General features: G+C 47.4%; 1 protein-coding gene across 4 annotated transcripts in view; it reads left to right on the top strand.

Annotated features, from left to right (window-relative positions):
• ano1a (anoctamin 1, calcium activated chloride channel a) overlaps window positions 1–25794 on the top strand; it is a 140156-nt gene that overhangs the window by 55074 nt on the left and 59288 nt on the right. For all 4 annotated transcript variants that reach the window (XM_085906811.1, XM_085906813.1, XM_085906812.1 and 1 more), the window contains 2 exons: window positions 1601–1735; window positions 8915–9075. In XM_085906811.1, the coding sequence (XP_085762937.1) occupies window positions 1601–1735; window positions 8915–9075 (296 nt within the window). The remainder of the gene's footprint in view (window positions 1–1600; window positions 1736–8914; window positions 9076–25794) is intronic.

Raw genomic sequence — 25794 nt, 5'->3', positions numbered from 1 at the left:
AATAAAGTCTGAATATTTTCCAAAAACAAACAAACAAACAAACAAACAAACAAACAAACAAACAAACAAAAAAGGCCTCATTTTCTAATTTGTTGCACAAATACAAAATCGAGGAAACAAACATTTTACAATGGTCAGTGGAATTCAAAACTTTGTGTTTCGTGTCTATCCTTTGAAAACAGAAATAAGTCTGTCTGAAAATCAATATTAGTTTCTAACTTAAATCAGAGTTTACTATTGCAATGTCAAAGTTTGTACAGTAGAGTGTTGAAAAGCGAAGCTGTCAAGTGCCGTAGCAATTTGTCTAATCTTGTCTAAACTAGACATAAAACCTTGAAAAACACAGACCATACAGTACAGCAAAAGCTTGGAGCACAGCCTTACGCGGTCCATATGCGGTGCTTGACACGTCCGACATTTAAAAGACAAATGCACCTAAATCTCTATTTTACTTGATTTGATCTTACCCGACTTTCTGTCAAAGGCTCTTTGGTCACGGACCCCAATTTTGTTTTGTCATAAATACATTTTCAAGTACTATTTTAAATGCACGACATAAGGACCGTACAAAGCTAAATGAGTGGCGCGCAAATCTTACCACGAATGATTCGATTTCTGTGACAAATTTAAAGGCTTTAGATAATAAGAAGTCAGGCTGTTTGATCTTTATGACTGCTTTAATACAGTGTTACGGATAGCTAGGATTGTTTTTGATTCGGAAAGGAGGAAACTCACGCAAGCACCCATCCACAGAGTCACTCAGAAGTCAAAGACCATGGCCGGACACAGTAGTAGATAAAGTGGCTGCTCTTTTCTCTCTCCCATCCAATTCACATAGTATCAAAATGATGCCTGATAATGTCATTTGCGTATTGCTTCTTTTTTAATACAATGTCAAAAGACTTCGATGTGTGTGGAGCAAACATTATCAGTTCAGCTGCTCAACAACATGTCTGACATAAATTAACGCAACATAGGACCTCTTCGGCTGCCTAACAAAAAAGGCTTTCCAAAAAAAAAACCAAGACTTATACAACACGCTTTTGGTATTAACGCGATTCCCAAATTCTGGACGCCAAAGCGTGTAAAATCGGGATTTTGTTGTAATGAACTCTACATAAATTAAATTTACCACAATAACACTATTTAAGTACGAAACGCACTTACCCATGGTAGAAGAGCCAAATTCCCGGAAATAATGTCCTAAAAGTGAATCAATGTGAACTAAAGGATGGCTATTTTTTACAAACACCGTAGCTCTCTTTTTACACGGTTGTTATTGTGTGAAATCAACTCTTCAGCGCGAACCCCTGTGGTCTTGTGAGTGCATTTTTCAGACCACAGTTGAGCGTGACAATAATTTAGAACCTGCTAAACAACAACTCCAACTAACGTCAGATTCCAAAGCTTTGTTCGAGATCAGAGGCAAAGATTTCCCGAGATTTCGCGTTGAATTTGTCGAGTACCGAGGCGGTTCTACTGTATTATAATACACACCATTAGTAAATTATTATTTTGTCATTTGTTAATTATTATTATACTTAATATTATTATTATTGTTATTATTATTATTATACTGAATATTATTTTTTGCCCTCAGGAAATATTTTGGTGAGAAGGTTGGACTGTACTTTGCCTGGCTTGGAGTCTACACACAGATGTTAATCCCTGCTGCCATTGTTGGAGTAATTGTATTCCTCTATGGCTGTGCCACTATTGATGATAATATACCAAGGTAAAGTGGTGATTCGATTTGTAACAATATTTATGCACAACTAAAATTTTAACCTTACACGGCCCTGATAAAACAGTGTATGATACATTTACTGAACTTGAAAAAAACAACAAATTATCCTCCAATTCTTCCTCCTTCCAACTCTGCTACGTTATAATTTTAGAAATTGCATTTTATTTAAAAAGATATTCATTTATTTAACAATTGGTTTTCTTTTCTTTGTTCAAGACAATAAGAAAATTAAAACAATTTTGCATTTATCTGACTAATCATGGCGTGCTCTGCCACCTTCTATAGAGGTTGTCAGCTCAGCGCCGTGTGATGTGTCTTCTTTCTATCAGCTGATTACTTTATGTACGCAACAAAGACACCCAGAAACTTGAAGTACAAAAAACGTTTTTTGAAAAAAAGCGCCCAAATAGCCTTACCTTTTGAGAAAAAAAAGAGAAACACGTGAAAAAGGTGCCTATGCTTTGATCAGCTGCATGTCCAGATCCTTTTGATTTTTCTTGCTCTCTCCCATTTTCTTCCCTTTTCCTTCTCCTCTGTGAATTCTTGGCTCATTCAGTCAGTGACTCATACACAATTAGTAATTGACACTTATGTGCTGGTTCTATCAAGTGAATGTGAGAACGGCTCCCAATACACATCTTCACTTTTGACGATAGGCTATTAAGTCTCAATTTTTGCTGTTGAGTATTTACTATTGAAGATCAAAACATTGAATTTGACACTAAAATATCAATAAGAAACCACTTATTTTGAAGCCTTTCACACATACATACCTCTGGCTCTCTGAGTCTGAGTCACCCATGTGGACGCTGTAGGTATGTGCGGCTATGTGTCATCGAGCCACATCCAACGGTGTATGACACACATACAGTTTTGTGTGGAACTGCAGTGTTATGGTCATCACAGAGACGTGGCTACACCCACTAATCCGCGGTCGAGCTAGTAGGATGCCCGCTATATCGGCAAGACAGACTCGGGTAAGGGCAGAGGCGAAGGGCTCTATGTTTACGTGAACTGCGAGTGGTGCTGTAGCAGCATGATCGTTGACTCACTATTCTCCTGATTTGGAAATTCTGGCAGTCTCGGGCAGCCCTATTTATTTTCCATTGGAGTTCATGGTAATCATTGTTTATATCATACCTGATGCTAACGTTAGCACAGCCCTGACCATCTTGCTAGCCTGTATTAATAAACAGCTGCTGGCTCACCCGGATAGCATCTGTATTGTTGCTGGGGACTTTAATCAGGCGTGTTTAAACACTGTGGTCCCAAAGTGTTATCATTACTTGAAGTGTGCCACCAGCTGGAGAAAAAACTTTGGACCATGTTTATTCAAACATAAAACGTGCATACAGAGTCACTCCCCTCCCCATCTTGCTGGCTCAGACCATCTTTACCTGGCCCTCGCTCCTACAAAGCTACACCGAAAAGGAATTAATACCTGGCCCTAACCAACCAACCAACCAACCAACCAACCAACCAACCAACCAACCAACCAGCCAGCCAGCCAGCCAGCCAGCCAGCCAGCCAGCCAGCCAGCCAGCCAGCCAATCAATCAATCAATCAATCAATCAATCAATCAATCAATCAATCAATCAATCAATCAATCAATCAATCAATCAATCAATCACAGGCCAGCACTCCACCCTACCTTAAATCTTCCATCATCATCCCAGTACCAAAGGAGCCAGTAGTGGAGAGCATGAATGACTGCAGGTCGGTTGTACTTATACCAGTGGTCATGAAATGCTTTGAAAGCCTGGTTTCTCAGCACATCAGAGTCTGTCTGCCTCCCACTATGGACACTCACCAGTTCACGTACAGGCCAAATTGCTCAACAGAGGATGCCATCAACACAGCACTCCACAATGAATCTAACCCCCGGGCTGGGGACCAGTACCGGTATCAGTACCAAGCTCCTCTGCTTCACTGGCAGAGGAAGAGGGCAAGGGTAGATCTCTCACTGAGGGCGCAGTCTTAAGGTAGAGGGTGCAGCACACAGGCAGACGTCGACCAGGCCATCACATGCATCTAACACATGTAGCAGTGCTGGCCGGAAACCCGACGAGGCACTGCATCCAACACAAAGCTGGCTGGAAAAGCCGAGTCGAGCTGGTCCTGACTAAGGTGTGTAGCTATCCTGACGGCTAGGGCCAGGGTCAGAATGCAATCTTGAGGAGCGGATAGAGCAGAGGACGGGCCGGGGGGCTAGTTCGGATGGTCCTGAATGTAGCATGCAGCCCTGAAGCCTCAGATAGCCTGACTCAGGGGGTGCATGCTGAGGCATGGGTGGAAGGTTCAGGGCAGCGTTGAGTGGATGGGCAGGAACGCATGCTGCATTTTGAGCCTGACTGAATGTCATCCTGTGAGCGGACGCTCATGGCGGAGCAGGCGGCCGTGCCTTGAGCGCATTCAATGGAGAAAATGCACAACCGTTCCTTGCGAAGGTTCGCTACAGCCATCCGTGAATGGCAAAGATTTATCTATGTGCTTCACATCGTGGTGGGCTGACATCAGGTCGGGGTCACCAATGCGGCAGAAGTGAGGAACACATCTTTATTACATGACTGTGCCAACAACTATGGCTAGAGACAAGTCATCAAAGCAACAAAGAGAACATGACATTACAAAGGACATGCATATCACCCTTAACTGCTGACCTGCTGGGTGAGAGGCCTGGTACTGAAGTCTGCCACAATGTGAACATAACATTACTCATGTTATGTTGTTGGCACAATGTTATGAGGAGGCTGCGCATAGTGGATTCACGTTTATCATTTTATTATATTATATTATACTGTGGTGTTTGCATAAAGCATTCACCTATGGAACTAAGGGTTTAAGGGTGTGTTGTGAACGTGGTGTTTATGTGGGAACGCACATCCATTATTCTTTCTATTCTTCATTTTACACGTATGTTCAGTAAAGCCTTTTGTGACACACCTGCTTCTCCTTTACTTCGGCTCCACAATATCATTGCTTTTATGCCGGTCGTATCATTTTATTTTGTCGTACTTATCCACCACATATTAAAAGCTGGCGTAGGTACCACATCTTCTTGGTGTTCAGATCACTTTTGAGGACATGACACTGTATGATCAGCTGGAACGACAATAGGCTGATGTTTAAGATTGTGGTTGGTTGATCTGTTTTGCGGAACTGGGATTGTAGTTCAAACATGGACGATTTTTGCGAAGAAAATTTCTAAAAACAATGTGCAGTCCGTGATTATTTCATTTATTGATACTTTCGACATTTGATTTGATTAGTTTTGATCTTGAATGACTTTAAGAAGTTTCCCTCGCAAAAATCATGACGTCATCTAACACCGGCCCGTGAAAATATTGTCTGAAAATAAAACAATCCGTGGTGCTTAAGATGTTGGGGTCCACTGATCAGGAGCATAGGGGGAGTTATGTAAGGATGCTCTTCCTCAACTTCAGCTCAGCTTCCAACCACATCATCCCAAAGATCCTGGTCCAGAAACTCACTCACCTGATCATCTCCTCCCCCATCTGCCAGTGGATAAACTTTCATACAGACCGTCCACAGTCCATGAAATTAGGACCCCTCCTCTTCGCCACTGTCCCACTTAGTACCGACTCCCCTCAAGGCTGTGTATTGAACCCTCTCTCCTATGCACCCTATATACTCACAACTGCTCGCCGACCCATCCCTCGAACTCCATCGTAAAGTTTGCGGATGATATCACTATGGTTGGGCTCATCTCAGGAGGAAAAGAGTCTGATTACAGGAATTAGGTCAACCGACTGACAGTGTGGTGGACAGCAAACAACCTGCCACTGAACACCACAAAAACAAAAGAAATAATTCTAGACTTCAGAAAGGGCAGTGCTTTCCCAGCCCCGCTTTACATCAATGGGGACTGTGAGGGGTCAGCTTCATAAGGTTCCTGGGAGTACAGATCTACAATAGCCTCTCCTTGTCTGCCAACACTACAGTCGTGGTAAAGAAAGCACAGCAGCGACTCCACTTCCTGAGGGTGCTAAGGAGGAATGATAATAATAATAATAATAATAGATTGGTTTTATATAGCGCTATTCTAGGTACTCAAAGCCGCTTTACATAGAAAGTTTCATGCATAATCGTGCGCGCACACACACACACACACACACACACACACACACACACACACACACACACACACGATGAATTAGGTGTCATATGCAGTTGAAGAGGTGGGTCTTGAGATGACATTTGAAGCAGTGCAGAGAGATATTGTTGAGGGATCGTGTGTTGAAGAGGGCGATTTTCAGGGGCTTTTGTTTTGAAGCCGTTGGGGAGGTGGTTGGGATTGTCAGGAGGTTGAAAAGGTGTACAGAAGACGAGTTCTGATGACGTAGGGAGAAAGTGTGGAAGCCGGTGTGTGAGCTGCAGTCAGCCCATAGTGTTGGAATACAGTCTTTGGTGTTTAAAGTCCAGAAGAATTTTCGGCGAGATCCGCAATGGATGTAGGGTGGTTGGCGTAGAAGGGCCAAAGTGCGTTGACCAGCTCGCCGAAAGGAGGAAGTGTGGGAACGAGCCAGCGAAGCTCGGCCGGCATGTAATGGAGAACCATGACAGAGGCTGAGAAGTGGGAGATCGCAGAGATGAGTGGAGGCATTTGCTGCAGCCGAAAGCCAGATGGTGAAGAAGGGTGAGTGCCGGGTCCAGCCCCGGGAGTATGCAGCCGCAGAAGCGCCGGCAATGCGGGGCCGCCAAGGCGCCCATCCGCGTCCAGGTAGCGTCGATGGCTCCCATGCCGAGCCCCACGACACTGGCAAAGTCCAGCCAGCACACGCAGATCAAACAGGGGTTTCTGAAGCTGTACCCTAGGTGGGTGAAGGTCGGAGCAGCGAGCTGCGGCAGCCAAGGTGCGCCAGCGTCCTCACGCATGCTCCAATCAGGAAGTATAATCTGGAGGAAAATCTGCTGGTGTTGTTCTACAGAGCCACCATCGAGAGCATCCTCGCATACAACATCACATCATGGCACAAAGGGTGCTCAGCAGCAGACATAAAAGGGCTGCAAAGAGTGATAGACATGGCCCAGCGAATGACTGGCTGCTCTGTCTCCAGCCTAAATGACATTGCCAGCTCCTGCTACCTCAGCAGAGCAGCCAGCATCATCAAAGATTAATCCCGCCCCAGGAACCACCTGTTTGACTCACTACCCTTAGGTCGACAGTATAAGTCACACAAACCCCGGACAAATTGGTCCAGGGATAGCTTCTTCCCCAGAGCCATCACGGTACTGAACAGAACTCTGAAATACAAAGTCAAATGACTGTTGTAAGATCAAATGTGCAATATTTTCCAGTACAATACAAACATGTGCAATATTGTTGAGTTAAGTTAAAGTCCCAATGATCGTCACACACACATCTGGGCGTGGTGAAATTTGTCCTCTGCATTTAACCCATCCCGGTGTGATTTTGATCCATCCCCTGAGGGAGAGGGGAGCAGTGAGCGCAGCACAGGAATCATTTTAGTGATCTAACCCCCCAATTCCAACCCTTAATGCTGAGTGTCATGCAGGGAGGGAATGGGTCCCATTTTTATAGTCTTTGGTATGACCCGGCCGGAGTTTGAACCTTCCAGTCTCAGGGCAGACATTCTACCACTAGGCCACTGAGCTGTGTCATATCAATGTGAAACAATCTTCTAGTGCAATAACTAAACGTGCAATTATTTTCCAGATTGTAAAACCCTTGCTCACACAGATATTTTTTTCTTATTTATACTGTTGAGATATTTACTGCACCATACGATTTTACATTACGTCTATTTGTTTGTTTAGAGCTGTCATTTTTATGCATTATGTAAATTATAATGACAATACAGGCGATTCTTAAAAGAAATTTAGTGACCAATATAGCCAACATTCTTTTTAATAACAGTTATATGACTTCCATCCATGGAGTCTGTCAGCTTCTTAAGTTCTGTTAATGATTAACTTTTTGTGATTAAAGTTTGTGCAGCAACAACCAGTATTGTTATCCTTCAGTGTGGTGGGATCGCAACAGTGAACCATCAGTTTTTTTCAGATGGTTGGCATGAGAGGTTTTTGGCTCAGTTTTTACGCTGGTTGCACTTCCTGACGCAACTCTCTGCCCTTGAGCCCCTTTATGGCTGCCCTATGGATACATCCAGTTTCCTGACCGTGAATTGAACCCAGACTGCGGTGGTGAAAGTGGCGCATCCTAACCACTAGACCATCAGGGAATTGTTATCCTTCAGCATAAATCTCCCATTTAGGAAGAGCCCCAAGTTCTCAATAGAGTTTAGTTCAGGTAAAGAAGGGGCCATGTCTTTATTCTTTTGTAGCAGTATTAAACACATGCAGCTGTCTTTTCAAACACGTCTTAATTCCAAAACTTCCAACAGGATACTGAACATGAAACACCACATGAAAGACAAAAGCACTTATATCATGCAATTATAAGTACAGACACACCCCAACCGTATGCCTGCTGGATGAGAGGCCTGCTCCAGTGTCCGGCCACAGTATCATCTTTAAGGGCTTTACTGGTGGGCCACACAGTGGAGTACTTTGATGCATGTGATGGAGTATTGTCCTGCATAAATATCATGGTGTTTTTGAAAGATGCAGACTTTTTGCTTTTAGAGTGTCTTCTAAAAGTAAGTTAATTTTAATTCATTTTTGTTTTAACTTTAGAGTTAAGCTTATCTTTAATAATACCAGCCCATACCAAGCCTGTGTGGTTTTTCTCCAGGTACTCTGGTTTCCTCCCACATTCCAATAAAATGCATTGTAGCTTAATTAAACACTCCTGATTGACCTCAAGTGTGTTTCAGCAGGTTCAAATATACCTTTCAATAGATTTTAAGTTTCTTTCCTATTGGTATTAATGAAAACTTTCCTTATTGTGCCTTTGTCTGAACAAACATAGTTGTTATATAAGTAAAATTACTTATTAAAATAGTAAGGGTAAATTAGTTATTTACCAGTCAAACAATTGTCTTGAAATGTCCAATATTTTGATCATTTTCCAAACATTTGACCATTCCACGCAAAAAAAGAAATTGGTATTGCTCCCTATACTGCAAACAAACTGTATACACAACATGTGAAAGTCCTACATGCATAATTATTTGGAAAACACTGTACCAAAGGACTGGTTTGTTCTCTCTTGTCCCCCTATAGTATGGAGGTTTGTGACCCAAGGAACAACATCACAATGTGCCCACTTTGTGATCGTGCTTGTACCTACTGGAAACTCACGACAGCATGTGGTACTGCCAGAGCCAGCCACCTCTTCGACAACGCAGCAACTGTCTTTTTCGCCATTTTCATGGCTCTGTGGGGTAAATACAATGAATGTTAACTCTATTATTAGTATGCATTGTCAATGTTTTATGACCGCACAGCTTTCTCCACTTGTAAAGTAGGGCTTGGCTCGGGGACGTGGCTTCACTCAATTTATTTCATCAGGTGAAAAACCTTCAAAGCATGAAATTACAAACAATAATAAATGATTAGTCTTAGATCATAAAATCATGCACTTTAACACAAAATAATATTTTTAATACTAATTACTTCATGTAAGATTTTTCCCCAAATTAAATCATTCTTCATTTTATTTTTACTTTAACTTCATCCACACGCAAAACACCAAAATCACAAATAAATCCATAGTCCCATTGTTGATTGCGATCACCATGCGTTGTGCAAGAGTCTTTCTAGAGTCTTGCCTCTCCCTGTGCAGTGTGTCACTGGCAGCATCTGTGCTCAGAATGTCCTTAGTACTCGGCATGTGGAGGTTGGGGCGAGGAGGTGTCCGTCTGATTGTCAAAATGAAATTTGACCCGGCACTTCTTTGAGGTTCTGATGTTGGGGGACGGTGCAATGATTTCTGTGGATTGATGCGTCCAACAACAAACATTTTGATCTCTCCACTTCGGAGTTGTTTGGACTACAAAAGTCGGCGCAAGTGATAAACATGGCGGATTTGTGAAACTGTTTGTCCACACTGCTCTCCTTGTGTGGTTTGTCCCGCCCCAATGGATGTGATATAATAGATAAAAACGCGTAATAGAAAACGGATAAAACTGAACAGAGTAAAAAATAACCCCCCAAACTGATCCTAAAAGTATCTCTGCAGCACCTGGAGGGATGTATTGCACTTTTCTACACCCCTGGAGACTCCAACTACACAAGAAAATTATTTTAAAACCAAAAAAAGTCGATTTTCTACGAAATGTGTCCTTTAAAACAGTGGTCACCAACTTTTTTTGCGCCAGGGACCGGTTACGTGTCAGAAATATTTTCGCGGACCGGCCTTTATATAAATAAACAATACATTTATATAAATAAATAATACATTTATAATAAATATATAAATACAATGAAATAAAATGATACGACTGGCATAAAAACAAGTCTAAACGACATAAAAATAAAACTCACCATTATGTAGAATTAGTGGGAGCCCTGAGCTTGTTTCTCAGAAACGATCCCATCTAGGCGTAATCGGAGACAATGACACCCGAAGTGGTTAAGGCAGGGGACGGCAACCCAAAATGTTCAAAGAGCCATATTGGCCCAAAAAAAAAAAAACCCAACATACCGTATTCGAATAACTATTACATAAATAACATGTTTATCAAACCATCTGTCACGCCAATTCATTAAATTCATCGATCGTCCTTTATGTAAACAATGCCGCGTATGCGCCGCTGACGTCAGACTCGTCGTGAGTTGCAGTTGTAATTATTCCACAGACCCATATAACGAGATATAAAGTATATATCAAATAACTATCATATAAACAACAATGTTATCAAACCATCTGTGTCACTCCAAATCATTAAATCCATCGATCAAATTCCTTGTCCTTTGTCAACAACGCCGCGCGTGCGCCGCTGACGTCAGCCTCTTCGTTATTCCACAGATCTAGTATATAACTATATAGTAGCATTAACAAAGTACCAGGAAAGACGTGGGTTTTGTAAAAGGCTCTTTATTTCACAAAAGACTTCAACGAGCCAACAACTACTGAACTGTAACGATAAAAACGTATACATGTTGCTACACAAAATAAAATATATCAAATAACTATAACATAAACACGTTTTTCAAACATTCTGTGTCACTCCAAATCAATAAATCCTTCAAACTCTTCGTTCTCCGTGTCACTTACAAACAAAGCCTGTCATGGATGCAATGGAGCAGGGCGACCAAATGCAGCTTGGACCAGGGTTTATTGAAGAACTCAAAAGACAAACTATAGATGCTTGACTAGGGACGTGAATAACTGAACAGAAAAACTAGAACAGAACAGACTGCAAACTAGAAACAAGGAGACGAGAGACAAGGACGAGAGACAAGAGACGAGAGACAAGAACAATCCGACAGGCAGTGACACACAGACAGGACTTAATTACAAGACAGTTAACAAGAGGCAGGTGATGGCTATTACACTGATCAGAGCACAGGAGGGGAGCGGCGAACACACAGACACGCGAACCAAAACTATGACATTAAAACAAGGAAACGAACTGTGACAGACCATGACAAAAGCCGCTAATGATGCCGGTAGTACGTGGGGGCCTTCGTTATCTTCGTCATCCCGTGATCGAATCCTTTGTCCTGTATGCGCCGCTGATGTCACTTGCAGTTCAAATTACAGTAATCCCTTGCTACACCGCAATCCGTTTATCGCGGTTTCACTACATCACGGATTTTAGAATTTTGAAAATTTGTGAAAAAAATCACATATAAGTCGCTCCTGGGTTTATACCCCCCCCCCCCAAACTATGAAAAAAAACCGCGACTTATAGTCCGAAAAATACGGTACCTGTCTGAAGCCGCAAAAATTTAAGAGCCTTTTATAAGGCAACAGACTGTTAATACATAAGCTGTATGCATGCCTACTATTAAAATAATTAAGGAGGCTACAAATACAAAATGAACATTCACGATAAAATGTTTATTTTCCCTGCAGCGCATCCTAGAGGGAATTACGCACCCCGTGACCACTGATGTATAATAGACCTATTGCTACCTCAAGTTTAGCCGAGATTCCATTAAAATATTAATGTCTTATGTTTTGTTGCCACCCATTAGAGTTAACGTACCTGCATCGCTGCATAACAGAGCTGTCACACGACTCGTCACGGGCCATTGAGAAAACTGGAGCTGAATTGATGCCCTTGATTTGCTGATATTGTTTGCCGTTTTAATGACCCTTTCCTTCACTATTTTTGCGTCGAGAGGCATGTCTTTAATTTTCTGAATGATCTCGGTTTTGTTTTTGAAGTCTGAAAATAGGCACTCTGGTAGTTTAATGAATGAATCCTTCATGTACTCACCATCGGCGAATGGTTTATTATCTCCCGGGCTGCAACAAAACTTGCAGCAGTAGTCGAGTTTGGAGATGATATTCATCATTACACTACTGATGCACATCATTACATCATTACTGAATCAAAAAGCGCTGTCTCCAAGATGAAGAAATATTGCAACTCTGACATAGTAGATTAAAGAAGGAGAAAAAAGTTTGCTCAAGCCAGTTTGGAGAACTGACTTGAGCAAACTCCACTTCTTGAAACCGTTTTTTCGGTCCTCAAATTTCTCCACCAACACTGCAATTGCACCTTTCCTTTCAGTTCCAACTGGGTGATCGGCACCCTTGCTTGCTTGGTCTCCATGTGCCGAAGCAATTATAAAGGCTTCATTGCCTCATTAGTTAGCCCGTCGCCACATATTAGTGGGCTTGGCGCGTCAGAGTCACCTGTGGCGATAAATCCATATTTTAAGTAGGACACCAGAAATGTTCTTTTAAATGCAGCTTTCCTTTTCTTAGAAGTTGTAGCCTCTTCTCCCGTCTCCTCAATGGGCTTTTTTTCCTTTCTGAAGCAGCTTTCCAAACAGCTCTGTTTCTTGCTCATTTTTGCTTGCTTCGCAGGCTCGACTGAGGTGACATGTCACGTGACCGAGGCGAGCGTCTTGACCTAAACAGACGGATGTAATTGGGAGCGAATCGCCAATCTTTTTAGATTTTTCAAAATAAATTCTTAATAATTTTTGCTAGCTTTGCGGGCTTGACTGGGGAAACATGTCACGTGACCGGGACAAGTGTCTTGACCTGAATTAATTGATCGTCAAAAAAAATCTCTATATATTTTTTTCCTCTGCGGCATGGCGGCCCGGTACCAAGTGACCCACGGACCCGTACCGGTCTGCGGCCCGGTCGTTGGAGACCACTGCTTTAAAGGTTATGTTATTTGTATGTAGAGCTTTACAAAAATAGTCAAGAGTTACAAAAAAGTTTTTATTCGCCATGTTTGAGTGTGCCAAACAAGGAATTTGACTTCGGTACATCAGAGCCTCTGTTCAACATTTAGGTGACTAACAACACTCGGGACATGAAAAGTGACAATTCACAAAAGGTGTGGAGAGCAGGATGTTAATGCACAGCAATGACTCTGAGACTCTAAGAGTGGTGTGAGTTCATCTGAGCAACAGCCTGGGGTAAGAAGCTGTCTCTGTGTCTGCTGGTTTTGGCGTACAGAGTTCTATAACGCTGTCTCCTTCAAACAGACTGCAACCTGGGTGAGAAGGGTCTGTAGAGATGTTACTTGCACGTTTCCTGGTCCTGGACAGGTACAAGTCTTGGATAGATGGGAGGTTGATTCCAATGATCTTTTCTGCAGTCCTGATTGTCCATTGCAATCTGTGCTTGTCTTGTTTGGAGGCTGATCCAAACAGTGATGGAAGTGTAGAAGGTCTTCAGCAGCTCCCGCAGCAGGTTGAACTTCTTGAGCTGTCTCAGGAAGTACAGCCTCTGCTGGGCCTTCTTCCGGACAGAGTCTATGTGGCCGGTCCATTTCAGGTCCCGAGAGATTGTGGTTCCCCAGGAACTTGAAGGTGTCTGTGGAGAAAATAGTGTGGATAGTGAGGGGTGAAATTGGTGAAGGGTCTCGCCTGAAGTCCACTGTCATCTCCACGGTCTTGAGCGGGTTCAGCTCCAGGTGGTTTTGGCTGCACCAGTGGACCAGACGCTCCACCTCCTGTCTGTACACAGTCTCATCACCGTCCCGGATCAGTCCCATGAGAGTGGTGTTGTCTGCATACTTCAGGAGCTTCACAGGAGAGTCACCTGAGGAGAAATCGTTGGTGTAGAGAGAGAAGAGCAGTGGGGAGAGGACGCACCCCTGAGGGGCGCCAGTATTTGTGATCCGGGTGTCAGATGTGATGCTCCTCAGCCTCACACGCTGTCTCCTGTTGGTCAGGAAGCTGGTGATCCACTGACAGGTGGAGGCAGGCACCGCGAGCTGGATGAGCTTCTGTTAAAGGATGTCAGGAGCGATGGTGTTGACCGCCAAGCTGAAGTCCACAAACAGGATCCTGGCGTACGTTCCTGGGGTGTCCAGGTGGTGCAGGATGTATTGCAGTCCCATGTTGACCGCATCATCCACCGACCCGTCAGGCAAACTGTTTGCCCGGTAGGCAAACTGGAGGGGTCAAGCAGGGGGCCCGTGACATCCTTCAGGTGGTTCACCACTAACCTCTCAGATGTCAGAGTGACAGGTCTATAGTCATTCAAACCTGAGATGGCGGGCTTCTTGGCTACTGGAACGATGGTGGAGCTCTTGAAGCACGAGGGCACCTCACACAGCTCCAGGGAATGGTTGAAGATCCGTGCAAAGGTAGGTGCCAGCTGCTCAGCACATACTTTCAAGCAGGAAGGTGACACACCGTCTGGGCCCGGTGCCTTCCTGATCTTTTGTCTCCGGAATATCTGGCGCACTTCCTCCTCGCGGATCTGGAGTGCGGGCCTCTGCAGGAGAGAGAGTAGGTGACAGCGGTGATGGCGGTGTGGACAGAGCGGTTGTGGGGGGGAGGTGAGTGTGAAGATTGGGCTCCAGGAGGTCCTGTTGTTTGGGAGGGCCGATCAAACCTGCAGTAGAACCTGTTTAGCTGGTTAGCAAGCCTTGGGCTCTCCACAGGACGAGGGATTTGTTTCTCGAAGCCTGTGATGCTCTGCAGACCTTTCCACACTGTTGAGGGATCAGGATTGGCAGAGAGGTGTCTCTCCAGGCTCTCTCCGTAACACCTCCTGGCTTTCCTGACTTCTCGGTTCAGTGTGTTTCTGGTCTGCTTGAACAGATCCCGGTCGCCGCTCCTGTAGGCCTCCTCCTTGACTTTGCGCAGCCTCCTGAGGTTCGGTGTAAACCAAGGTTTGTCGTTGTTGTACATGCAGAAGGTCTTAGTCTGCACACACAAGTCCTCACAAAAACTGATGTATGATGTGACAGTGTCAGGGAGATCATGCAGGTCTGAAGTTGCGGCTTAAAAAACTCCCCAATCGGTGCAGTCAAAGCAGGCTCAAGCTTGCCTTGACTCCACTGTCCATTTCCGCACAGTCCTCACCACAGGCTTAGAAGTTTTTAGTTTCTGCCTGTAGGCCAGAATCAGATGAACTAGACAGTGGTCCGAGAGTCCTAAAGCTGCACGAGCCACAGAGTGGTAGGCATCCTTAATTACGGTGTAGCAATGGTCCAGTGTTTGGGCCCTTCTGGTGTGACACGTTATGTGCTGTCTATATCTGGGGAGTTCGTGTGCTAGGTTTGCCCTGTTAAGATCACCCAGAACAATGATGAGTGAATTTGGAAGACGTTTCTCCATGTTTGTCACCTGGTCAGCCAGCATCTGCGTGGCTTCACTTGCACGTGCGTGTGGTAGAATGTAAACAGCCGCCATGACGATCAAGGAGAACTCCCGTGGTGAATAGAACGGCCGGCAGTTTATGAAAAGTGTTTCTCGGAGAGGGCTGCAAGACTCTTTCAACACCGTGACATCAGTACACCAACGTTCATTGATGTAGAAACAGAGACCACCTCCCTTTGATTGTCCGTAGAGCTCCGCGATGCGATCTGCACGCATTAGCCAAAACCCAGCTTACTCCACGGCGAGGTGGGGGGTGCGTCCGCTGAGCCACGTTTCCAGAAATCACAGCGCGGCGGATCTGCTGAAGTCCGTGTTCCTTGCAGCAGTTCGTCCATCTTGTTCTCAAGGGAGTGGACATTCACCAGATGAATTGATGGTAGGGTAGAACGGAACCCTCTCCACGTCGTCGTCGTGCTAGCTTGTATAGCACCGCCGTTCCGGCAAAAATCTCCAACAAACAGTCTGAATCAGAGAGAACAGGAGAGAAAATACCAGAAGAAGACTGTCCGATGTTTAACAGCGCTTTTCTGGTAAAAGGGGACAGCAGAGGACACAGAAAACATAAAATAAGAAAGAAACAGAGAGCGACTCACCGAGGCGGCCATCCGCGGCGCCATCATGACGTCTTTGTCATCATTCTATACATGTTATAATTGCTGATGACAGCTCTATTGATACAGTATCATGTTAATTAAGTAATTACCTGTAGATCAACACTTAAATCCTACAACTCCTGTAAATGGGTTTTAATACTTGAAGATCAAAAAAATTGGACAATTTCTTGATTAGACACTACAAATACAGCAATCCCTCCTTTATCGCAGATAATTGGTTCAAAAAAACACCCGCGATAAGTGAAATCCGCGAAATATGGTCACCCTCTCCTCTGTACGTTTTTTGTCTGTCAATAAATGTATATGAAATCATTTAAGTGCATATTTTATTATTAGAACATTAAAAAATTATTTCAAACATGTAAATAATACATTAATAGTATAAATAACACAGAAGATTTTGTATAAATACCAAAAATATAAACGTGTGTGCGTGTAACATGTTGACATGAAGTACTGGGCAGGCTAACGAGAAAGATGCTAATTCGCGATCGTGCTAACACGCCAAAACGGACCTCTAAAGGAATGTAAACGAACATTTGGAGCAATTCTACATTGTCCTAAAGCAGGGGTGTCAAACTCAATTTTTTTCACGGGCCGCATTGTAGTCATAGCTTCTTTCGGAGGGCCATTATGACTGTCAACCCAAATAAATGTATGAACACCTCATATTATATACAGTAAAACCTACAAAATAAACTGACAAATAACTTGTTTTCAAATCAGACGAGTAAAATCTGGTCAAATATATATATAAAAAAAAGATACCATCATCACCTTCATCTTCTTCCGCTTATCTGGGGTCGGGTCGCGGGGGCAGCAGCTTTAGGAGGGACTCCCAGACCTCCCTCTCTCCAGCCACTTCCTCCAGCTCATCCCGGGGGATCCCAAGGCGTTCCCAGGCCAGCCGAGAGACGTAGTCTCTCCAGCGCGTCCTGGGTCGACCCCGGGGTCTCCTACCGGTGGGACATGCCCGGAACACCTCCCCAGGGAGGCGTCCAGGAGGCATCCTGAGGAGATGCCCGAGCCACCTCATCTGGCTCCTCTCAACGTGGAGGAGCAGCGGCTCTACTCCGAGTCTCTCCCGGATGACCGAGCTTCTCACCCTATCTCTAAGGGAGAGCCCGGACACCCTACGGAGGAAACTCATTTCAGCCGCTTGTGTCCTGGATCTCGTTCTTTCGGTCACGACCCATAGCTCGTGACCATAGGTGAGGGTAGGAGCGTAGATCGACCGGTAAATCGAGAGCTTTGCCTTTTGGCTCAGCTCTCTCTTCACCACGACGGACCGGTACAGAGTCCGCATTACTGCCGACGCTGCACCGATTCGCCTGTCGATCTCGCGCTCCATCCTGCCCTCACTCGTGAACAAGACCCCAAGATACTTGAACTCCTCCACTTGGGGCAGGATCTCATCCCCGATCCGGAGAGGGCATTCCACCCTTTTCCGACCGAGGACCATGGACTCGGATTTGGAGGTGCTGACCCTCATCCCGACCGCTTCACACTCGGCTGCGAACCGCTCCAGTGAGAGCTGGAGATCACGGACTGAAGAAGCCAACAGCAAAAAGCAGAGACGCGATGCTGAGGTCCCCAAACCGGACACCTCAACGCCTCGGCTGCGCCTAGAAATTCTGTCCATAAAAATTATGAACAGAATCGGTGACAAAGGGCAGCCTTGGCGGAGTCCAACCCTCACTGGAAACGAATCCGACTTACTGCCGGAAATGCGGACCAAACTCTGGCATCGGTGATACAGGGACCGAACCGCCCTTATCAGTTGGCTCGGCTCCCCGTACTCCCGAAGCACCCCCCAGAGAACTTCCCGAGGGACACGGTCGAACGCCTTCTCCAAGTCCACAAAACACATGTGGACTGGTTGGGCGAACTCCCATGCACCCTCGAGGATCCTGCCGAGGGTGTAGAGCTGGTCCACTGTTCCACGGCCAGGACGAAAGCCACACTGCTCCTCCTGAATCCGAGGTTCGACCTCCCGACGGATCCTCCTCTCCAGCACCCCTGAATAGACCTTACCAGGGAGGCTGAGGAGTGTGATTCCCCTGTAATTGGAACACACCCTCCGGTCCCCCTTCTTAAAGAGGGGAACCACCACCCCAGTCTGCCAATCCAGAGGCACCGTCCCCGATGTCCACGCAATGCTGTAGAGGCGTGTCAGCCATGACAGCCCCACAACATCCAGAGCCTTTAAGAACTCCGGGCGGATCTCATCCACCCCCGGGGCCTTGCCACCAAGGAGTTTTTTGACTACCTCAGTGACTTCGACCTCCGAGATTGGAGAGTCCGCCTCAGAGTCCCCAGGCCCTGCTTCCACAATGGAAGGCGTGTCGGTGGAATTGAGGAGGTCTTCGAAGTATTCCCCCCACCGACTCACGACATCCCGAGTCGAGGTCAGCAGCACACCATCTCCACTGTAAACAGTGTTGACCGTGCACTGCTTCCCCCTCCTGAAACGCCGGATGGTGGACCAGAATTTCCTCGAAGCCGTCCGGAAGTCATTCTCCATGGCCTCGCCAAACTCCTCCCACGCCCGAATTTTTGCCTCAGCAACCGCCGAAGCCGCGTTCCGCTTGGCCATCCGGTACCAGTCAGCTGCCTCCGGAGTCCCGCAGGCCAAAAAGGCCCTACAGGACTCCTTCTTCAGCTTGATGGCATCCCTTACCGCCGGTGTCCACCACCGGGTTCGGGGATTGCCGCCACGACAGGCACCAACAACCTTACGGCCACAGCTCCGGTCGGCTGCCTCAACAATGGAGGCGCGGAACAAGGTCCACTCGGACTCAATGTCCCCCGCCTCCCCCGGGACGTGGAAAAAGCTCTGCCGGAGGTGGGAGTTGAAGCTCTTCCTGACAGGGGATTCTGACAGACGTTCCCAGCAGACCCTCACAGAGCGTTTGGGCCTGCCAGGTCGGACCGGCATCTTCCCCCACCATCGGAGCCAACCCACCACCAGGTGGTGATCAGTTGACAGCTCCGCCCCTCTCTTCACCCGAGTGTCCAAAACATGCGGCCGCAAATCCGATGACACGACTACAAGGTCGATCAACGAACTGCGGCCTAGGGTGTCCTGGTGCCGTTCCTCCCAATCACGCCCTTCCAGGTCTCACTGTCATTGCCCACGTGAGCATTGAAGTCACCCAGTAGAACGATGGAGTCCCCAGAAGGAGCGCTCTCCAGCACTTCCTCCAGGGACTCTAAGAAGGGTGGGTACTCTGAGCTGCCGTTCGGTGCATAGACACAGACAACAGTCAGGACCCGTCCCCCCACCCGAAGGCGGAGGGAGGCTACCCTCTCGCTCACCGGGGTGAACCCCAATGTGCAGGCGCCCAGCCGGGGGGCAATAAGTATGCCAACACCTGCTCGACGCCTCTCACCGTGGGCAACTCCAGAGTGGAAGAGAGTCCAGCCCCTCTCGAGAGGACTTGTACCAGAGCCCAAACTATGTGTGGAGGCAAGTCCGACTATATCTAGTCGGAACCTTTCTGCCTCACACACCAACTCGGGCTCCTTTCCAGCCAGAGAGGTGACATTCCATGTCCCTAGAGCCAGTTTCTGCAGCCGGGGATCGGACCGCCAAGGTCCCCGCCTTTGGCCGCCGCCCAGCTCACTATGCACCCGACCCCTTTGGCCCCTCCTATAGGTGGTGAGCCCATTGGAAGGGGGACCCACGTTTTCTTTTCGGGCTATGCCCGACCGGACCCCATGAGCGAAGGCCCGGCCACCAGGCGCTCGCCTTCGACCCCCACCTCCAGGCCTGGCTCCAGAGAGGGGCCCCGGTGACCCGCGTCCGGGCAAGGGAAAACGACGTCCATTTATTGTAATCATCATCAGGGGTCTTCTGAGCCGTGCTTTGTCTGGCCCCTCACCTAGGACCCTTCTGCCATGGGTGACCCTACCAGGGGCATGAAGCCCCAGACAACATGGCTCCTAGGATCATAGGGGCACGCAAACCCCTCCACCACGATAAGGTGACGACTCACGGAGGGGTAAAAAAAATATATTATTCAAAATGAACACAATTTGCAATTCTAGTAATGACACGTATTTTATGCACAGTTTGTCTTCGCGGGCCACATAAAATGATGTGGCAGGCCGTAGCTGGCCCCCGGGCCTTGGGTTTGACACCTGTGTCCTAAAGGTTAGACACATGTGATTGTTCATTTCTTTTGTTAGGAGACCCACTTACCTCGTCAATGACTGCTGTACCACTTTAACCGACAAGTACTCGAACGTGAAACAGGAAGTCGAATCGCCTGAAAACGGCCTTCGAAATAAAGCACCCTACCTCAAATCAAAGCACGGCTGAATAAGATAAATAACACGGATAATTCTTAACACATGCTGTAAATATTGTAGCAACTTGTGTGTATAGTTACTGTTCGGTAGTCCGATTCCCTCGGGAGGCCGTGAAGGCAGTAAGGGGAAGGGAGCGAGCGCGTGTGTTAGGGGGACTTGACTCCCGGGTCTCTGGGCGCAAATGTTGAGAACTGTTTTGGTGTCGAATAAAAAGCCAGTTACGAGCCACGACTTGCCTGATACATTGAAACACCACATTGGTGTCAGAAGTGAAAGTGAAATAAAGTGACGGTATGGCATCGCGTAAGGTCTGTGGGGGTGGTCGGCCGCGAGTGAAGGAGGCAGTGGTGGACGGCAGTTACGATGACGCGTTGGGCCATGAGATGGACCCCGAGGTGTTGGAGCACATTGAGCTCTTGAGGAAGACCGCCAGGAAGCCCGGCATTGCGGGCTTGGCTCGTTAAACACTGAGAGGGATGCAGGGACGAAGAACGGCGGCAGCCTCCATGTGACCGCCATCATATCAAGAGACTAAGATACGCCGGTAAGGAGGACTGGAAGGCTTTCCATGCCCAATTTGAACTCTTGGCACGGGCTTCTGGCTAGTCGAAGAAGAATAAAGCACTACAGTTGGCCATGTGTCTCATGGAGGAGGCCCTGTCCTCCTTGTTCCTGCTTAGCCCAGCCGAGAGGGACGACTATGGGGCTTTGGTTGGGCAATGCAGCCAGCCCAATGTCCTGCGCTCAGAGTTGTCAAACAGGCAAAGACAAGCTGGTGAACCCCACCGTGTACTGGCTAATGACATTGAAACATTGTCGAGGCGTGCATACGCCCATGTGCCGGCTGATGTGCAGAGTGAACTGGCCAGGGACCAGTTTATCTGGGCCATTACACCAAGAGAACTGTGGATCAAAACCCAACTGGCACACCCATGCACTCTCCAGGAAGTGCTAGAGCTGGCTGTGGAAAGAGAGGTCATAGGGGACACTGCACGGAGTGACCATGTCAAAGGCAGCCATGTGGTGCATTCTGCTGCACAGGTGAACCTGAGCCCAGAGAAACCGGCATGGGTGGATGAGTTAACCAAACCTATCCGCACAAGCACACTGCAGACACCTCGCAGCAGTACCTGTTCTCGACGGTGCCCTCAAGTGTGCCCGGTGTGTGGCCAATGTGGCCACATTAGCGTTCAGTGCCCCAAAAAGGTTGGTGGTCAGGGAAACGGCCCGGGGTCTGTCTAGAGTGGACGCCACAGACCCGTGAGCCTGTATCCCATATTGGCTTGTTTCCTAGTGGTGGAGTCCAATTGCACAGACGGGGAAGCGTGGCTCCACGTCCCCCAGAAGCAGATATCCCCATTACCCTGGCAGATGCTCTTTGCATAGCCCTTGTTGACACCTGCTCTACTGCAACGCTATTAAGACCTGAGGTGTTACCAGCAGGAGCACAGTTGGAACCTGCTGATGTTCAACCTGCGAACAGTGACTGGCGAACTCACCTCAATGCTTGGAAAAGGGGTGGTGACTTTACATGTGTGGGGAATGTGCATGAGCTTTCGGGTGTGGGTGGCAGCGGTAAGCGATCCCTGCATCATTGGATTGGACTTGCTGCGAGCAGCCCGTTGCGTGTTGGACTTGGGAAGGAACACCTTGACCTTTCCAGGAGGTCCTACTGTTGAAATGGTGCACCCCCCACAGTTCCCAATCCCACATCTGCTGACGTCAAGAGTAGCAGTGACAGAGCCTGACCCCACCTCGCTGCTCCTAGTTCCTTCCACAGCCACATAGGATTTTCTTGGCCACCTCGGTTGCCCGACCTGGGGCCCCGTGGCAGATGATGCAGGCAGAGAGTCGGCGGTGAGGGAGGTGTGGAAGCGCAGCTGTGATGGCTTAAAACTGGAGCAACAGGAGGAGCTGTGGCTTCTACTGCGGGAATTCAAGGACATTTTTGCACTCAGTGAAGGGGAGGTGGGCCTGACACACCTTGTGCAACACAACATTGATACTGGGGATGCACGACCTATCAAAACACGACCCCGCCGTCTTCAGCTGGCACATCAGGAGGACACTGACAGGGCAATCAATGAGATGCTGAAGGCTGGCATCATCGAGACATCTGATAGCCCATGGGCCTCAGGGGTTGTCATGGTTGACAAGAAAAAGTCAGTGAAGAAGACATTCTGCGTGGATTATCGACCCCTGAACAATGTGACAAAGAAAGACTCCTACCCTCTGCCCCGCATTTATGAGACCCTGGACCTGGTATCTGGTTCATCCTGGTTCTCCTCGCTGGACCTGCGCAGTGGATGTTGGCAGGAGCCTCTCGCCTCCGAGGCACGGCCCAAAACAGCTTTCTGTACCGGAAGAGGTTTGTGGCAGTTCCGAGTCCTCTGTTTTGGTCTGTGCAACACACCCGCTACTTTCAAGGGGCTTATGGAAAAGGTGCTGGCTAACATTTCCCGACAGGAATGTTTGGTCTATCTGGATGACATTCTTGTCCATGGAAACTCTTTTAAAGCGGCTTTGGGGGACCTGCGCCAGGTACGACAAAGAATTTCCACTGCTGGCCTGAGGTTGCATCCTGACAAGTGTTGCTTCATGAGGAGAGAGTTGGAGTTCCTGGGGCACAAGGGGGGAGGGGAAGGCATTAGGACTCTGGAGGAGAAGGTGCAGGCCGGCCTGGTCCCAACAACATGTGTAAAATGAAGAGCTTTCATAGATTAGCGTCCTATTACTGGCGGTTTGTACGGGGCTTCTCGTCCATAGCCGCGCCTCTTTTCCACATGCAGCGCAAGGACACTAAGTTTGAGTGGATGGTGGAGTGCGCACAGGCCTTCAGCTCCTTGAAAGAAGCATTGACAGAGTCTTGCATTCTTGTTCCCCCCAATCCTACACTGCCATTCCTCCTGGACACAGACGGCAGCAATGTTGGGATGGGGGCAGTCTTGAGTCAAGTGGGGGCAGAGGGAGAAAAAGTTGTGGCATACTTCAGCCAAACCTTCAACAAGTCAAGCGACGCTATTGTGTCACACGTAGGGAACTGATGGCTATCGTGAGGGCTATAAGCCACTTTCGATATTATCTGGCGGGTTTACCCTTCACGGTACGCACTGACCATGCTGCACTCCAGTGGCTATTGTCTTTTAAGGAACTCAAAGGACAGATTGCACGCTGGCTTGAAGAACTAGCACCGTATACCTTCCGAGTGGAGCACATACCAACGCAAACGCTATGTCTCGACGCCCTTGTGCACTTGCTGGGTGCCGCTTCTGTGAGCGAATAGAAGGCAGAGCAAGAGCTGTGCGGTGAGAAGCAGGATTTTATGCATGGTCGCGGCGAACATGTTTGCAGAGAGATGCAAGTTGTGGATGCACCCGAATGGAGGAAATGGCAGTATATGGATCTGCAACCCCTTATGCAGTGGGTGGAGCGGGGCCAAACGCCAAAGTGGGAAGAGGTCGCTGGGCACTCGCCTGCCACGAAAGGACTATACGCAAAGATGGAGACGCTTCAGGTGAGAGATGCAGTACTCCAGAAAGCTCATTGAATGCTTTAATAGGACCTCCCCACTACTGGGGAAGAAAGGTGGCAGGTGGTTGTCCCCAAGGCTCTGAGAGAGGCTGTGTTGAAAGCCTGTCATGGGTCTCCAGGAGCAGGGCACTTTGGCGTCTCTAAACCCTCCGCCGACTCCGGCAATGTTTTTATTGGGGTCGGCTCAGGAGAGGTGTTGAGGACTTTTGCCGCCGCTGTGACAACTGCACTGCGTACAAGTGACCCCTGGAACAGTCTTGTGCGCGTCTACAACAGTTGACAGTCGGCGCACCAATGGAAAGAGTTGATGTCCCCGCACCGATGAAGGTAATCATTTTGTCCTATCTGCAATGGACTACTTCACAAAATGGCCAGAAGCATATGCCATTGCCGATCAAGAGGCTGAGACTGTTGCAGATGCTCTCGTGGAAGGCATGCCAGGTTTGGGGCAGCCAAGGTCATTCACAGCGACCAGGGAAGAAACTTTGAGTCAGCTGTGTTCGCCACAATGTGTGAAAGAATGGACATGGAAAAAACGTGCACTACACCTCCTCAACCTCAAAATGATGGACTCATTGAATGCTTTAATAGGACCGTGGCAAAGCAACTTGCAATCCTCACAGCGGAGCACCAACGAGATTGGGAAAAGCACCTCCCTCTAGTCTTGTGGGCTTACAGGTCTGCTGTGCAGGATTCTACCTTGTGCACATCAGCCCTGCTCATCCTGGGTCGAGAACTGCAGACGCCGGTAGAAATGGCATTTGGCAGACTTCCAGATACTCCGGCCGTGCCGCCAGAACCGGAATATGCCAGAAGGCTCAAGGACCGGTTGGAGTCAGCCCACACTTTTGCTCGAGATCAACTGTAGAAAGCTGGCCTTAGACAGAAAATGAATTACAATATGCGGGCCAGAGGAAGTGACTTCATGGCTGGAGAGCTGGTGTGGGTGTACAGTCTAAGAAGGAAAAAGAGCAGGTGCCCTAAATTAGACACACCACTGGATGGGACCGTGTGAGGTGCTAGAAAGACTAGGGTAGGTGGTATACAGGCTACAGCTGCCCCCTAGTGGCAGGTGGGTGGCTCTTCATAGGGACCGCCTAGCGATGCTCGTCTGCAGTGGCACACGGGATCCTGGACTCAGGCCCGGCGCGGCACAAATCTCACATCCCCAAGACAGACCACTGTTCCCCTCTTTCCCGCGAACAGGCTGTTGTTCCTGGGGACTCATCGCCTGGTTCCACAGAGGCTGTTCTGAGGCGGCCAACCTCAGACCGCCCTCAGCGACAGAGAAGGCCACCGGGTCACCTCGCTGACTTTGTTTGTGACACCTCGGGACAAGGTTTTTGAGATAGAGGGGAGCAGTGTAACAACTTGAGTGTATAGTTACTGTTCGGTAGTCCAAATAGCTTTGATTATTATATATTTCTTTATAACAAAGTACAGGTGTACATACTGTTAATGTTTTTAGAACTCTTTTGTTATTATAACAATTTTTCTTTCACAAAGTACGACACTGTAAATATATTTTTAGAACTCTTATTATTACAACATTTTTTTTTTATTGCACTGCAATTGTGTGGGCACTCCCTGCCTTCTGTTGGCGCGTGGGGGAACTTTCGTGCCATAAATCCTCAATTTAGAAGTTTCATTTTGAATTTACCGTAATGTTGTGTGATGCCAGTTCAGCTTGGAGCTGCTTCACTTTATCAGCGCAGTTATTCCCTGTTAGCTTGTCGTATGTGTTAGCATGTTTAGTCTGAGGCAACCGTCTCTTTACAAATTAGACAAACACAATTGCCTTGAATTTCAGTGAAGAAGTAATGTACCGTAATTTTCGGACTATAAGTCGCTCCGGAGTATAAGTTGCACCAGCCATAAAATGCACAATAAAGT

Source organism: Syngnathus leptorhynchus, chromosome 3, assembly GCF_054491065.1.
Source record: "Syngnathus leptorhynchus isolate UIUO chromosome 3, UIUO_Slep, whole genome shotgun sequence".
NCBI classification, from domain to species: Eukaryota; Metazoa; Chordata; class Actinopteri; order Syngnathiformes; family Syngnathidae; genus Syngnathus; species Syngnathus leptorhynchus.
This window is presented reverse-complemented; position numbering and strand designations above follow the sequence as displayed.